A 16,073-nucleotide genomic window follows, 5' to 3' on the forward strand; every position below is an offset into this window, starting at 1 on the left:
TGTGGTACATATACACAATGGAGTATTACTCAGCCATTAAAAAGAATACATTTGAATCAGTTCTAATGAGGTGGATGAAACTGGAGCCTATTATACAGAGTGAAGTAAGCCAGAAAGCTTCATTACTTTTTGAGGGAACTTTGCTCCTCAACATTTTTAAAGAAATGTTCTCGTTTTATGTAAGTATCCATTTTTTGGAGACCATTTTTCTGCTCTCCTTTTTTACATGTCTTTATTGAAATAGAATTGATATACAGCAAATTGTATATTTAATGTGTACAATTTGATGGGTTTGGACATATGCAAATAATGATACTAACATCACCACAATCAATGTAATAGACATACCCAACACCTCCTAAAATTTCCTTGTGTCCCTTTAGTTTTATATTAGACTTTGTGTGTGTGTGTGTGTGTGTGTGTGTGTATGAGTGTGTATGTGTGTAGTGAGAACACAATATTAGGTTAACTCTCAACAAACGTTGGGGCTACCCAGGAGGCTCAGTGGTAAAGTATTCACCTGCCAGTGCAGGAGATGCAGGAAATGGGGGTTTGATCCCTGGATAGGCAAGATCCCCTAGAGGAGGAAATGGCAACCCATTCCAGTATTCTTGCCTGGAGAATGCCATGGACAGAGGAGCCTGGTAGTCATGACTCAAGAGAATTGGCACACACTTGGCATGTATGCACAAGCACTTATAAGGTACCATTTCACTTCATTTCACTAGGACCCTGGAAGAAAACCCTTTCACCCCTTCAGGATTCTGAAACCAGATGCTCCTCTCGGAGACCCTCTCCTTTTCCTTCCAGCCCCACACGAACTGCCCTGGACTGCTGGTCTGCGTCTGAATTTTATCTGGATCCTGAACAGATTTTTCAGTTCGGCCCTCACACGGACTTTATGACAGACCCTGTGTGTGGGCAGGAGACAGGTGTCCTGCAGAATGCAGGGAGCAGGCAGGGTCTTGAGGGGATCTTCTGAGGGAGTGTGGATGCTTGGTGAGAGGACACAAATGTGGTGAGGCCCTGTGAGTAGGGCTGGGGGAGGAGCTAAAGAGGCCCCTGAAGGGGGAGGGGAGGCCTGGTGGAAGGGGAGGAGAGGGGTGGCAATTTGGGGAGAGAGAGGAATTGTGGCAGCTGTTACCAGGAGAAGGACTCTGGAAAATGACAGAGATGATTAGAGGGATGTAAGGGAGTTGTCATAGGCACAGTGAGAGGAAAACCTCTCCTATCTCCAGAATTCAGTTGGATAGAGTGGGTGCTGCAATAGAGAGGACCAGTCCCTGGGGCTTCTTCTGTGGATCTGGCATTCACTCTGAATCTCCCATGGGTCAGGATACAGAGTTACCATGACCAGAGTTGACCAGGGTAGGGTTAGGGCCATTCTCAGGACCCAGACATGGGAAATCAATTTCAGAGCCCCTCAGCTCTAAGGCACACCACACCACTGGAATGAACCTGCCTTCCTCAGGATGACATGCTGGTGACTGCAGGCTGCAGGAATTGCAAGACTGGAGGCCTCTCTCCCTTGGGGTTGACTGAACAGAGACTCAGTGCAAATGCCCACGCAGTAGCCAAGAGGCAAAAATGTGGGGTCTCTGTGTCCCAGGGTTCAGACTGTAGGCTCTGGGGGAGGGGTGTGAAGCATCTGAGGTAAATGGGAGCTGTTAGCCAGAGTAGTGTCCACTTAGAGAAAACCATACAACAGAGGAGTTGTGAGTTTAAGTTGGATTTGGGGTCTCCTGGGGATTATAGCCTGGGACACAGCTCCTCCGTTAGCTCTGAGAACACTGCTCTGAGGAGGTAGCAGTGAAAACAATATGAGTTTTGCCTAGGAGATACATGAAGTCTAGCATGAGTACTGGCAAAAGACTACTGTGAAACACAGAGATCAGACATTGCAAGTTAATCATTTTCATGCTTTTGTGTGTGGGGCAAGGATCTGGGGTCACTGAACCTTTTCCTGAGGAAGCTGTGTGACTAAATAAGGGCCAGTTTGTCCAAAGCACAGTGTGCCTCTTCCTGTTTGTCACCCAGAATTCCTTCAGATTGCACTGTCATGCAGGAACTACGGACGTTACAAGTTAACCCTGTGGAACTGGCTGTGAGCAATGCTGTTTCTCTTAGGGATCCTAATTCATCTGAAGCCACAGTTGGCATTTCTGAGCTGGAGTGCATCTGTGTCCTCAGGCGTGACCTATTAGAGCTGTTTTGGGTTGGTGTCCAGGATGAGCAGTCTGAACTGTTTGCACATCTCTGTCCCAGGGCATGAAATCTCAGAACTATTTCGGGGGCCTTTGTCCAGAGGGTTGGGCCTCTCAGATGTTCATGTATCTGCACATGAGAATAGTTTTAAGAGGAAGGCTGGATGGACCCCAGTCTAACAGGGAATAGAAGCAGGCCTGTGATGTCACATTTGCTACGATTTCTACCATGCCTCTGCACAGAGATAAAAGCTTGGGGCCCCATTCTCAGAGAGGGTAATAATGCACAGTGCACAGAAGCCCAGGTAATAATCCTGTTAAGAACAATACTTGCTGATATGACTACCACCCTTGATAGGGGCCCTGTGACAGAAACTGTGTACACACACTCCCTCAGTCCATCTGTCCAGCCAACAACAAGGAGGGCACTGATAGCAGATGGGCACCCAAGGCCCAGGGCAGATGGAAGGTCTCAGCTCATGAGGAGGAGAGACTGCATGTAAGCTTGGGCTCCTTGGAGGAGGCAGGGAAGAATCAGCACAACCCTGGCCAGGTAGTATGGGAGGGGGGCGTTTGCACAGGGCCACAAGGACCCTATGACTGACTCACTGTCAGGATATGTCTCTGTGTCTCTCCATCACACACCCATCGATGTTCATCCTGGGGATGGGGGGAAGGTACAGAGGTGAGCCTCCAAGCAGCTGGGGAGAAATCTCACATTCACCAATTTGCATGAGGCTCCACCACAAATGCAGAGATCCCTGCCTCTCTTTCCTCCATTAAATCAGTCATTGGCAGTGAGATCAGCAGGAGGGCAGTCTGGGCAGGATAGGTTGTGAGGGACCCTGTGTACAGCATGAGCCTCCCCAGGAATGGAGCATGTACTTGTCTTGATGGGCAGAGGCCCCTGATGTGGATGAAGGGAGCATGATTAAGGCCCAGGCTATGGGCGACTGAGTCATTCCCTAGAGAGAGTCCTAGCGGAGGAGCTTCTTTTCTCCTATAAGGAAAATGTACTGTACATCATCCAGTAGCAGGGCTGGGGGCCTGTAGGTGGGTGCTAACTAAGTGGGGACAGGTTGCTGCCAGAAGTAGTCTCTCCGTCCCTGTCTAATGCTCTATCTTTGTCTTTCTCCCTGCCATCTCTATGCCTCTTATATCATGCCTCTTTGCCTTTGTAAGACTCAATGTGCCTTCAGTCACACCAAGATGGTCCTTTCCCTGTCTCTCCTGAGAATACCTTCGGTTGACATGGATGTTCACTAGAAGCAGGAGGAGGCATTCCCCTTGAATATAGGGGATTCCAGGAAAGTCATGCTCAGCTGAAGAAGGGGTGGGGAAGGGTTTTTCTTCAAATCAACCAAGAGCTCCTCAGCAATCATGTGCGAACTGGGCCTCGGAAAGAAGCCTGGGGACTTCTTTGATAAGAACCCTCCTGTGGTTCAAGTCCAAATCCTCCCAATGGCCAGAAGGCCCAAGGGACCTGGCCCTCATCACTTCTGTCACCCAATCTCTTCACTCTCCCTCCATCATGCTGTGCCTGTCACATTGCCCTCCTCACTGTTTTCATACACACTACACAGGGTTCTACACCCCAGCTTTTCCACTGGCCTTACCTCTGTCTAGGATACTTTTGATAGGCATATCTCCTCTAGGCTGTTGCTCAAATGTCACAATCTTAGAACTTCCCTGACTACTCTTTCTAAATATCACCCCCTCTCTCTATTTCAGTATCCCGATTTAATTTTAATCACGGCACTTACAAACACCTGATACATTACTTGTATTTGGGGACCACATGATCCCAACAGAATGTAAGCTCCATGAGGAAAAGGTTGATTTTCTCTGTCCTAACACACACAGTTGTGCTTGACACATACTTTGGAGAGAATGAATGAATGATGGAATGAACAAACAAATTTAAATTTGTTGAGAGAGGCATAGCTAGACAGGCTGAGGATTCTGCTATGAAACATATTCAGGGATGACAAGATGGTGACAAAGCCATGGTCTTTATCTCACCTACGTGGTGGTGTCCTTGGGTTCCCTCGGCGTTGACCCCTTTCCTAACAGAATGGAAGGTCCTGTTGTCTCTTCCACATATTACTCGCAGTGAGCGAAAGAGGGCTTTACCACACCAGGCCTGCAGATTCCAGTCTGAAGCTTTATCTATCCTGCCCCTTGGGGGACTGCAGCTGGCTTTCCCCCATGAGACCTATTTTGTATTGAACAGGAAAGCACAAACAATCACAATGCCCAGCAAAGATAAAGTGTTTTCCATGCTCTGTTACGACAGTGATCCCCATAGAGACGTTATCTTCAGTTTACGGAGACTTTTTTCTGAGTCCCAAATTGCAGGAATCTGTGGGGTTTTCCCCCTAACCTTGCCCTTCCGGCCTTTGTGGATCCTCCTGGAATGGTCCACGGGCATCTATATCTGCTGTTCCCCAATCCCACCAGCAAGGGGCGCGCGAGATGAAACAGTTCTGTCCTGGGATGTACCACCGAGGGTAGCGGAAAGACCACCCACTCTGGAAGGTACCATTGGGAGAGGGCGTGTGACAACAGAGAGGGTCCCCTTACACCGCGTCGGGCATGGACCACAGTTCCCAGCAGCGGCACTCATGGCGCCACTAGGTCCATCCCCACTCGCTCCTCTTCGTCTTCCCACTGCTTTTGAATCCGAGTGGACACAGGTATTAAGCGGAAACTTTTTCCGTCTCTTTTTCAACTCCACCCCTTCGTTTGTGGGACGACTACAGAGCGAGAGACTGGCTGTCGGTTTGGGTGTGGAGTCAGGGAAGCGTTCTGGGCAGTGATTGGCCACCGCGTGATTGCAGGCAGTGTGGTCGTAGAACAGGAACTGAGGGCGAGAGGCGCCTGTATACACGTGCTCCTGCGTTGGCGTGCGCGACTTTTCAGAGCATACAATTTCCCTCCGAGTCTTATTGCTTTTCCCAAAGGGGTCGAATAGCTGCCCTGGTTAGTGGCGAGGTTTGGCGCAGTCGCTGGTTGTGTATGGTGACAGCGTTTCATTCTTGTTTAGCTCTCGCTCAATCTGGATCGTGTGGCAGTGCACGGCCATTCACACAGCTGCTGCTGCTAAGTCGCGTCAATCGTGTCCGACTCTGTGCGACCCCATAGATGGCAGCCCACTAGACTCCCCGTCCCTAGAATTCTCCAGGCCAGAACACTGGAGTGAGTTGCCATTTCCTTCTCCAATCCATGAAAGTGAAAAGTGAAAGTGAAGTCGCTCAGTCGTCTCCGACTCTTAGCGACCCCATGGACTGCAGCCTACCACGCTCCTCTGTCCACGGGGTTTTCCAGGCAAGAGTACTGGAGTGGGTCGCCAGTGCCTTCTCTGGTCATTCACACAAATGCATGCAATTCATGTCCAGGGAGAGGTCTCTGAGTTTGGTGTCTCTCCCTGGAGAATAAACTGTATCTGGCAGCTTGGGATTGTGTATTGCTTCGTGTGACAACACAGGTGTTGTTTGGGTACATTTGATCTTCTTGAGGCTTTTGGCAAGGTTCTGAGTGTTGGGATATTTGATGTGAGTGGATTTTGTGAGCCATAGTACAAAGCCTCTAGGATGTGTGCCTGTATACCGGGATGTGCATCTTTGGAGCTTGCTGGCTTTTCAGTCCCTGGGTGAGAGATCTCTGTGTAGGCGTCTGAACCCCAGAATGTGAGATCACTGAGCTTTTGATTCTGCGTTCCAAGCTGTGATGCCTCTGTGCTGCTTTAAGGATGGGTCAGTGTAAAGGTGTAAACTATCAGCTGCTTGGGGATCTATGCACAGGTTGCAAGTTTTTCATTTGCCTGGGAAATTAATCTTAAGATTACATGATGTTCTTGAGTTATTATTAAAACTTCTGTCTTTCTGTTAGAGGGTTTTGTATTGGGTCAGTAAGCATCCCAGTGGTTTGGGAGTCAGTCTCCATGATGTGAAGTATCTGTGCAATTCTCATTTGTTTCTGTCTGGAAGACTTTGGTCTGTTTGGAGGGTCTTTGTCACAGTGTGTATGGTTATGGTTTCATTGTGTTTGAGGATCTGAGTCTCGAGTTGTACACTCTCTGTGCAGAGATTCAGTGAGCTCTTTTTGGTGTCTCTGGGTATCTATGAGCTGTTTGGAGTCTTTGTGTTAGAAATAAAACCTCTTATGTTCTTGGCTGTGAGGTCTCTGTCCGGGAACTGAGGATTTGGAAGCTGGCAGATATGATTCTGAAGCCTGGAACCTGACATGCTGACTGTGTGTTGTTGAGTGTATCACTTGTCTCCTGAAATCTCAGTTCATATCATAATTAATACAGTGGGGCCAGTGCCCATCTTGGAGGGTACCTGTGCATGTTAGCAATGTGTGTAAAGGGCCTGGCTCCAGACTGTACTTCAGCAAATGTTTTCTGAGCACCTGCCATAGACCTGAGCACTATTGGAGGAGTTTGGGACAGGACAAAACCAACCAAGTCTCTCATTTCATAGACTTGGTGGTCAGTAAATAATCAAGGGTGGCAGGCGCTATGAAGAAAGATATTGCTAGATAGGGGAAGCGGTGTATGTAGGTATGATGTTATTGTTTTATTCAAGATAATGAGGGAAAGACTTCCTGAAAGATGGCAAGTAAGCAGAGATCTGGAGGAAGTAAGGGGAACAGGCTGTGGGGTTACCTAAGAGAAGAGCATTCCAGACAGAAGGAACAATAAATGCAACAGTCCTGGCATGGAAATCTACTTGGCGTGCTCCTGAATGTCAGGAATCCTGTGATGTGCTGGGTTTGGCACGTAGCTCTCATCAAAAGGGGCCTTGTGCTGCTATTTCAGTTTCTCCCACAGTTTGTGGTCATCCGCATCTGTAACCTATTTCTTTCCTGAAAGTGGTAAGTTTTGTCTTTAGTTATCTTTTTTTTTTATTCTTCTTGGTGGAAACTTATGAATTCATATTGACCTTTTGAAAGAGCCAGCTTTGGGTTTTGTTGATTATCTATATATTTTTTCTAATATCTGTTCCGATCTCTACTTTCCTTATTTTGCTGACAATCTCACTACCAAAGGGGTTTAATAAAGTCCCTGAGAGTTTCCCAAGTGTAGTGAAATCTCACAGATTCTAGGGCACTGTTGTGGCCACACTGAGTGAGATTCACTGAGTGTAGATCATGGAATCTGCACTTTTTAAAAGAATTCCTCAGTTCTGATTAACATGGACAACTTGTCTAGGCACTACCAGAGCAGAGGCATGGTCTGATTTTGCCTGCTGCCAGGGTCTGTCTCCATTGAGAGCATGTGACAGGGGTTTCCTGCTTTCTCTGATGCACAAACCCAAGACCACCAGCCTAGGAGACTCACTGACATGCTGTCTGCTGTTCTGAGGAGGCTCTGAGACCATCGTGTCTACAAAACATCCTGATGCCAGTCTTGTCAAGCCTCCATTTGAAAGATTTCTGAAGAAATCAGATTTCTATTTAGTGTGCATTTCTATGATGTAAGATCAATTTATGTTATGTGGTAGCTGTTATTCTATATATTTTGCCACAGCCATTGGATCTTACTCTTGACTGATAAATACAGAACACACAGTTTTCCACAGTGCATCCAGACCTCTGGCTCCCTTAATGCTGGAGACACTGAACAAGTTACGTAGTGCGTCTGTACCTCATTCCCCGTTTAACCACATGGAAACACTCAGTTGAGTTCAGTTCAGTCACTCAGTTGTGTCCGACTCTTTGCGATCCCATCAATCACAGCACACCAGGCCTCCCTGTCCATCACCAACTCCCACAGTTCACTCAGACTCACGTCCGTCGAGTCAGTTATGCCATCCAGCCATCTGATCCTCTGTCGTCTCCTTCTCCTCCTGCCCTCAATCCCTTCCAACATCAGGGTCTTTTCCAATGAGTCAACTCTTCGCATGAGGTGGCCAAAGTATTGGAGTTACAGCTTCAGCATCATTCCTTCCAAAGAACACCCAGGACTGATCTCCTTTAGAATGGACTGGTTGGATCTCCTTGCAGTCCAAGGGGCTCTCAAGAGTCTTCTCCAACACCACAGTTCAAAAGCATCAATTCTTTGGCACTCAGCTTTCTTCACAGTCCAACTCTCACATCCATACATGACTACTGGAAAAACCATAGCCTTGACTAGATGGACCTTTGTTGGCCAAGTAATGTCTCTGCTTTTGAATATGCTATCTAGGTTGGTCATAGCTTTCCTTCCAAGGAGTAACCGTCTTTTAATTTCATGACTGCAATCACCATCTGCAGTTATTTTGGAGCCCCCAAAAATAGTCTGACACTGTTTGCACTGTTTCCTCATCTCTTTCTCATGAAGTGATGGGACCAGATGCCATGATCTTCGTTTTCTGAATGTTGAGCTTTAAGCCAACTTTTTCACTCTCCTCTTTCACTTTCATCAAGAGGCTTTTTAGTTCCTCTTCACTTTCTGCCATAAGGGTAGAGTCATCTGCATATCTGAGGTTATTGATATTTCTCCAAGCAATCTTAATTCCAGCTTATGCTTCTTCCAGCCCAGCATTTCTCATGATGTACTCTGCACAGAAGTTAAATATGCAGGGTGACAATATACAGCCTTGACGTACTCCTTTTCCTATTTGGAACCAGTCTGTTGTTCCATGTCCAGTTCTAACTGTTACTTCCTGACCTGCATACAGGTTTCTCGAGAGGCAGGTCATGTGGTCTGGTATTCCCATGTCTTTCAGAATTTTCCACAGTTTATTGTGATCCACACAGTCAAAGGCTTTGGCATAGTCAGTAGAGCAGAAGTAGAATGTTTTCTGCTACTCTCTTGGTTTTTCGATGATCCAGCGGATGTTGGCAATTTGATCTCTGGTTCCTCTGCCTTTTCTAAAACCAGCTTGAACATCTGGAAGTTCACGGTTCACGTATTGCTGAAGCCTGGCTTGGAGAATTTTGAGCATTACTTTACTAGCATGTGAGATGAGTGCAATTGTGTGGTAGTTTGAGCAACTTTGACATTGCCTTTCTTTGAGATTGGAATGAAAACTGACCTTTTCCAGTCCTGTGGCCACTGCTGAGTTTTCCAAACTTGCTGGCATATTGAGTGTAGCACTTTCACAGCATCATCTTTCAGGATTTGAAATAGCTCAACTGTAATTCCATAACCTCCACTAGCTTTGTTCGTAGTAATGCTTTCTAAGGCCCACTTGACTTCACATTCCAGGATGTCTGGCTCTAGGTGAGTGATCACACCATCGTGATTATCTGGATCGTGAAGATCTTTTTTGTACAGTTTTTCTGTGTATTCTTGCCACCTCTTCTTAATATCTTCTGCTTCTGTTAGGTCCATACCATTTCTGTCCTTTATCGAGCCCATCTTTGCATGAAATGTTCCCTTGGTATATCTAATTTTCTTGAAGAGATCTCTAGTCTTTCCCATTCTGTTGTTTTCCTCTATTTCTTTGCATTGATCTCTCAGGAAGGCTTTCTTATCTCTCCTTGTTATTCTTTGGAACTCTGCATTCAGATGCTTATATCTTTCCTTTTCTCCTTTGCTTTTCTCTTCTCTTCTTTTCAGAGCTATTTATAAGGCCTCCTCAGACAGCCATTTTGCTTTTTTGCTTTTCTTTTCTATGGGGATTGTCTTGATCCCTGTCTCCTGTACAATGTCACGAACCTCCGTCCATACGTCATCAGGCACTCTTATCTATCAGATTTAGTCCTGTAAATCTATTTCTCACTTTCACTGTACAATCATATGGGATTTGATTTAGGTCATGCCTGAATGGTCTAGTGGTTTTCCCTACTTTCTTCAATTTAAATCTGAATTTGGCAGTAAGGAGTTCATGATCTGGGGAGTTCCTCTTTCAGTATCCTATCATTTTGCCTTTTCATACTGTTTATGGGGTTCTCAAGGCAAGAATACTGAAGTGGTTTGCCATTCCCTTCTCCAGTGGACCACATTCTGTCAGACCTCTCCACCATGACCCGCCCATGTTGGGTGGCCCCACACTGCATGGCTTAGTTTCACTGAGTTAACACTAGCTTGGGGTAAATTTAACTACTTCACGGGGCAATGTAGACTACTGACCATGTTAAGACATGGGAAATTGTCAGGACAGTATGTGCCATATGGTATATTCCAAGGCAATTCTAGCTGTTGTCATTTCTGTTGACAAGTAGTAGTTGGAGGAAGCTGCAGCAGTTGCAGGAGTTTGAGCAACCATTTGCAACTTAAAAGCCTTCATGTGGCTAGAAACAAATCCAGCTACACAGTTACAGGTGCAGGGAGCAAACAGCAAAAACAGAACAATCAGAATTATTGTAATCAAGATAGTTTTCCACCATGGGGAACTAGTTAACATCTCCCAAAGTGAGGCAATTGAGGCTTCAGGAGCATCCATGGCCTGAATCATCTTGTTCATGTGTTTAGTAAAATGAGTACCATTAGTACTCATATCAGGTATATATGTACAGCACTGGGTATGAATAATGGCACAACTTCCTCCTCGTGCAGCTGTCAGAATATCTAAGGCCAATCTGTTTTGTAAAACCACCTTTCTAATTTGTATTTGTTCAGCATTAAGAGATGAAATGTGGCAATAAGGAGCTCATGATCTGAGCCACAGTCTGCTCCCGGTCTTCTTTTGCTGACTGTATAGAGCTTCTCCATCTTTGGCTGCAAAGAATATAATCAATCTGATTTCGGGGTTGACCATCTGGTGATGTCCATGTGTAGAGTCTTCTCTTGTGTTGTTGGAAGAGGGTGTTTGCTATGACCAGTGCGTTCTCTTGGCAAAATTCTATTAGCATTTGCCCTGCTTCATTTCATATTCCAAGGCCAAATTTGCCTGTTACTCCAGGTGTTTCTTGACTTCCTACTTTTGCATTCCAGTCCCCTATAATGAAAAGGACATCTTTTTTGGGTGTTAACAACCAGTCCATTCTAAAGGAGATCAGCCCTGGGTGTTCTTTGGAAGGAATGATGCTAAAGCTGAAACTCCAGTACTTTGGCCACCTCATGCGAAGAGTTGACTCATTGGAAAAGATGACTCATTGGAAACTCTGGTGCTGGGAGGGATTGGGGGCAGGAGGAAAAGGGGACGACAGAGGATGAGATGGCTGGATGGTATCACCGACTCCATGGACGTGAGTTTGAGTGAACCATGGGAGATGGTGATGGACAGGGAGGCCTGGTGTCCTGCAACTCATGGGGTCGCAAAGAGTTGGACACAACTGAGCAACTGAACTGAACTGAACTGAACTGAAGAGCTGAAATAGCTTTTTGAGAATCTTGTAATGCCTGTTGAGTAAAATTAGTCAAAGCATCCGCTCATAGCAGAATATCTGTAGTTCCCAGAGAGGGAACAAACACTGCAGCCAAAAAATCATACCAGTGAAATACAGACCTTGCCCACAGAGTTGTAAGGTGTGGTAAATTAGCAGGCTTTTCTGGAAGCTCTGGAAATATAAAGCCGTGAGTAAAAGCTAGACCTTGGGTGCATCTCCGTATCCAGCCAGGGGGAAGCCTTGCCCATAGGTAAGAGCCACATATCCAGTAGGTACCGTTTGGAGCAAGCCAGTGTGACTGAGATATCCAGTCCCAATCAGTGCCTGGCCAGGCAAAGGGAGGACCTGAACTGGGGTTGGAAAATACGGGAATGATTACCTTGCATATTTCCTGAGGCAAAAGTCCCAGTTGTTTCCAATCATTACAATTAAGTTGTTGGCTAACTTCTGGGGATGGCTCTATTTGTCCCCAGCATATATGGGCAGTAGACATTAGACGTCCTTTTTCAGGAGTTAGCCATATGACCTCCATCATCCCATATTTGATAAACGTCAGGTAAAAAGCCACTAGATCTAGACCCATTTACCTTCTGTGTAGTGAAATAGTCATTAAAACAAGACAATGTATAATCAAAATTAAAAGCCACATTATGTCCATAATTAAAGTACAAAGTGTTGCACCAGTCCATCTTAGGGTTGTTAGATGTCATCAGATTAAGAAGAGGCATCACATACGATTGTTGTCGAAGGTATTCACAGAGTTGGAGAAAGTCTTTTCCTTGAAGTGGAGATGTCCACCATGGGAAGCCTTCCACTGATGAAGAGGGGAGCACTCTGCAGACCCAGCAGTTAGACAGATTGTGGAATGCAGCATAGGAGTGAGCCCAGGATAGGAAGGCATTGTTTTGAGGATCAAATGGCAAACTCAGCATTTTTGGAGTCAGCAGATGTAGGCTCACATAGATTATCAGGGCCATCTGAAAAGTACAAAGTCAGAGCATAGAAAGTAAAGACATAAAATGACGTGACTTAGTTCTGGTCAGGATGCCACCTCTTAACTTGAGTGTGATGCACCCATGAATCTATTCCTGGCACTTTGACGGCTGTGGGAGAAGAAGTATAACCTGGTAAGGGCCTTCCCAGAGGGGTTCGAGGGATTGGCCCCCAGATCCCAGTGTTTTTATCAGGACCTCTGTTCCTGGCTCAGATAGAGGCTTGCTTAACGCAGAGGCTGGGTCAGGAGTCACCTGCTGGAATTCCATTAATGTCTGCTGAAAAATTGAGAGCTGAGTTACATAATTAGTTAATCCTAAGGCTTCAGCGTCTATAACAATGTCCTTGCATATAAAGGCCTTCCTATAAATACATTAAAAGGGGGGCAATCCCTCCTTTTGGGGGGCAGTCCCAGCCCTCATTAAAACTATGGGTAGAACTTTAATCCAATTGTCCTGTGTCTCTTGAGTTAATGTGCACAGATGTCTTTTGATAATGTCGTTAGCTGTTTCAACCTTTCCTGAGGATTGGGGTCTCCAGGAACAGTGTAAGTGAGCTTCTATTCCTAGAGCTTTAGACACCCCCTGAGTTAGAGCAGCTTCAAAGGTGGTGCCATTGTCACTCTGAAGCCTCCATGGCAGCACAAACCTGGGGATAATTTCATGGATTAAAATTCTTATAACTTCCTTAGCCTGTTCACTGCAACAGGGAAAAGCCTCAATCCATCCAGGAAAAGTATCCACCCAAACTTGTGAGCAAGAATATCCCTTAGCTTTTGGCATATGAATAAAATCAATTTCCCAGTCTTCTCCAGGATATTTTCCACTTCATTGTAATCCAGATTTTGCTAGCTTTTCAGTCTTTGGGTTATTTTTCTGACAAACCTCACATCTTTTGATAATGTCCTTTAAAGTTTTCACTACATTTTTACCTTCAAACAAATGAGAAGCTATCTGGTAAGTACTCTCTACATCTCAATGAAACTGTGGTGTAAACCCTTAAGAATTTTCCATTGAGTCTTTTCAGGAATTGTTAATCGTCCATCCTCAGACTGTAGCCATCCTTTATCAGTAATCTTTGCTCCTCTTTTCACATATCTTTCTAATTCTTCCTCAGTATATTGCGGTTTTTCCTGTTCCACAGGACCTGTCCAGATCAAAGGCATCTGCAGTGAAGGGGTTTCCTAAAGTGCCACTTTTCTGGCTTGACAATCAGCCAGGTGATTACCTTCAGCTACTTTACTCCCATCCCTGCTGTGCCCTTTGCAATGCCTAACAGCTACTCCTTTAGGACAATGTATAGTCGTAAAAAGTCTCTGGATCTCTCTGAAATAAATGCTAAATAGGTTCTCCTGTTGCCCTTTTAAACTGTTTTTCTTTCCATATTGCAGCATGAGCATGTAAAGTCAAATAAGCATACTTAGAATCAGTGTAGATATTTGCTCGCTGCCCTTCGCTTAACTCTAGAGCTCGGGTCAAAGCCATAAGTTCCGCTAACTGAGCACTGGTTCCCTGGGGGAGAGATTTTGCTTCTAAAACCTGTTCAGCAGTCACCAGGGCATAACTTGCTTTACGCTTCCCATCCTGATCACCAGTATCAGGGTCTTTTCCTGTGAGTCGTCTGTTCCCATCAGGTGGCTAAAGTATTGGAGCTTCCACTTCAGCATCGGCCCTGCCAGTGAATGTTCACAGTTGGTTTCCTTTAGGATTGGCTGTTTTGATATCCTTGTGGTCTGAGGGATTCTCAAGTGTCTTCTCCAGCACCACAAACTGAAAGCGTCAATTCTTTGTCACTCAGCCTTCTTAATGATCGAACTCACACGTCTGTACATGACTACTGAAAAAGCCATAGTTTTGACTATATGGACCTTTGTTGGCAAAGTGATGTCTCTGCTTTATACTATGCTGTCTAGGTTTGACATAGGCTTCCCTGGTGGCTCAGTGGTAAAGAATCCGCCTGCATGGGTGTATCTGCCAGGAGCCAGCATGGGAGATCCCACCCATAACAAGGTCATGGGGAAGAGACCTGACGAGCAAGGTGGATCAGGACTCGAGGGACCCCCTGGACCTGCTCGAGCATCTACCCCCAAACCAGAATCTGTCTGTCTTACTATTTTGTGCCTTTCACCAACTCTTCTGACATTAACAGGGGGCTGTCCCCGACCACCTTTCTCTGGAAAAAGTCACTTAGGGCTTCAGTTCATAAGTCTCCTGGGCATGATAGGAGTGTTTCAATTCAAACCCCTCTGTTGACGTTGCATGACAGGTTTATCCATACTCTTGCAATTAACACACATGATTATTCACAACTCCCCAACCTTGAAAGGCATGGGAAGCCAAAACATTCTAAAAGTCCTAATGAGCATAGAGTCCTTTAAGGGGTGAAAAATTATTAAAATAGTACTGGTAAAGGGCTTCATTGTTGGGCCAATGTTTGCTGCCAAGTGCCCACATCCCTTATCCATTGTGCACCTGGGAGTGCATTGGTTAGCATAGTTGGAATGTAGGAAAACAAGCAGCAGCCTTGGAATTAACCACATCAGACCTTTGAGCTAATTGGTTCTTTCTTTGTTGTAACTCACTGCAGCTTTGCTCCGTGAGAATGTAACTCTGTTTAGCACTTTCTGAGGCTGACATAGATTAGAAATATAAATATTTATAATTTTTTATATAATTATAAAAATTATAATTTTCAAACCAGAAAATAAGTTTTCCGGTTGAGCAGCCCTTATCAAAAAAGGGTCATAAAATGTCCACAGGCCTCCAAGGCCAGAAGATAATGTACACAACATTGTTTATGGGAAAGGTATGCAGAAAAAATCCTGGTTTCGATAAAGACAAGACAGATGTAATGTTTGGGCTGACTCTGCATGACTTTGCATTTTTCATTTCCCTCTATGTACAAGTCAAGGTATAAAAGTTCCTTTTGAAAACAAAGTTATGGGCCTTGCTCACTGAAGCTTGGTCTCCCTGTGTCATTCTTTCTTTCTTTCCTTTTCTTTCATTATCTCTCTCTTCTTCTTTCAGGATGACTCCTTGGGGCCCAGGGGCTCTCTGAGTTCACTATTTTGCTTGGGCTTCTAAGACCTGATCAGATCTAAGACCAGATGCAGGAAGGCGCCCTGCATCTTCACCTGGGAGGGGGCGTCCTGCATCCTCACCCCACCAAGGGGTGCCTGCGGCCTCCGTGAACAGAGCAAGTTCCATGTCAAGAGGCTTTATTGGCTTTCTGTGTAGATCAAGGAAGATCAAGCCTCTTTCTCTCCTCTTTACTTTCCTTATCACCGACGCCATCCTCCTGAGGGAATCCCTGGATCCTGCTGGGTCTGGACCCCGGTATGTATCTATGGCTGATGCTTGTTGATGTTTGACAGAAAACAACAAAATTCTGTAAAGCAATTATCCTTCAATTAAAACATGAATACATTGGCAAAAAAAAAAAAACAAAACCTTCCTGCAATGCATGGGATGCAGGAGTCATGGGTTTCACCCCTGGGTTGGGAAGATGCCCTGCCATGCCCCATGGGAGGAGGGCATGGCAATCCACTAAGGTATTCTCTCCTGGAGAATCCCATGGACAGAGGCACCTGGCAGGCTACGGTCTGTGGAGTCATAA

General features: G+C 45.5%; 2 protein-coding genes across 2 annotated transcripts in view; one reads left to right on the plus strand and one right to left on the minus strand.

The window, feature by feature from the left end:
• LOC100296695 (X antigen family member 5) overlaps positions 1–16,073 on the minus strand; it is a 265,171-nt gene that overhangs the window by 134,146 nt on the left and 114,952 nt on the right. The window lies entirely within an intron of this gene.
• LOC132344744 (uncharacterized) lies at positions 3,210–16,059 on the plus strand. Its single transcript, XM_059884396.1, has 2 exons — positions 3,210–4,900; positions 15,485–16,059. The coding sequence occupies exons 1-2, from the start codon at positions 4,211–4,213 to the stop codon at positions 15,539–15,541; spliced, it is 747 nt and encodes a 248-aa protein (XP_059740379.1). The 5' UTR covers positions 3,210–4,210; the 3' UTR covers positions 15,542–16,059.

This window comes from Bos taurus, unplaced genomic scaffold (genome assembly GCF_002263795.3).
Source record: "Bos taurus isolate L1 Dominette 01449 registration number 42190680 breed Hereford unplaced genomic scaffold, ARS-UCD2.0 Leftover_ScbfJmS_1396, whole genome shotgun sequence".
Lineage (NCBI taxonomy): Eukaryota > Metazoa > Chordata > Mammalia > Artiodactyla > Bovidae > Bos > Bos taurus.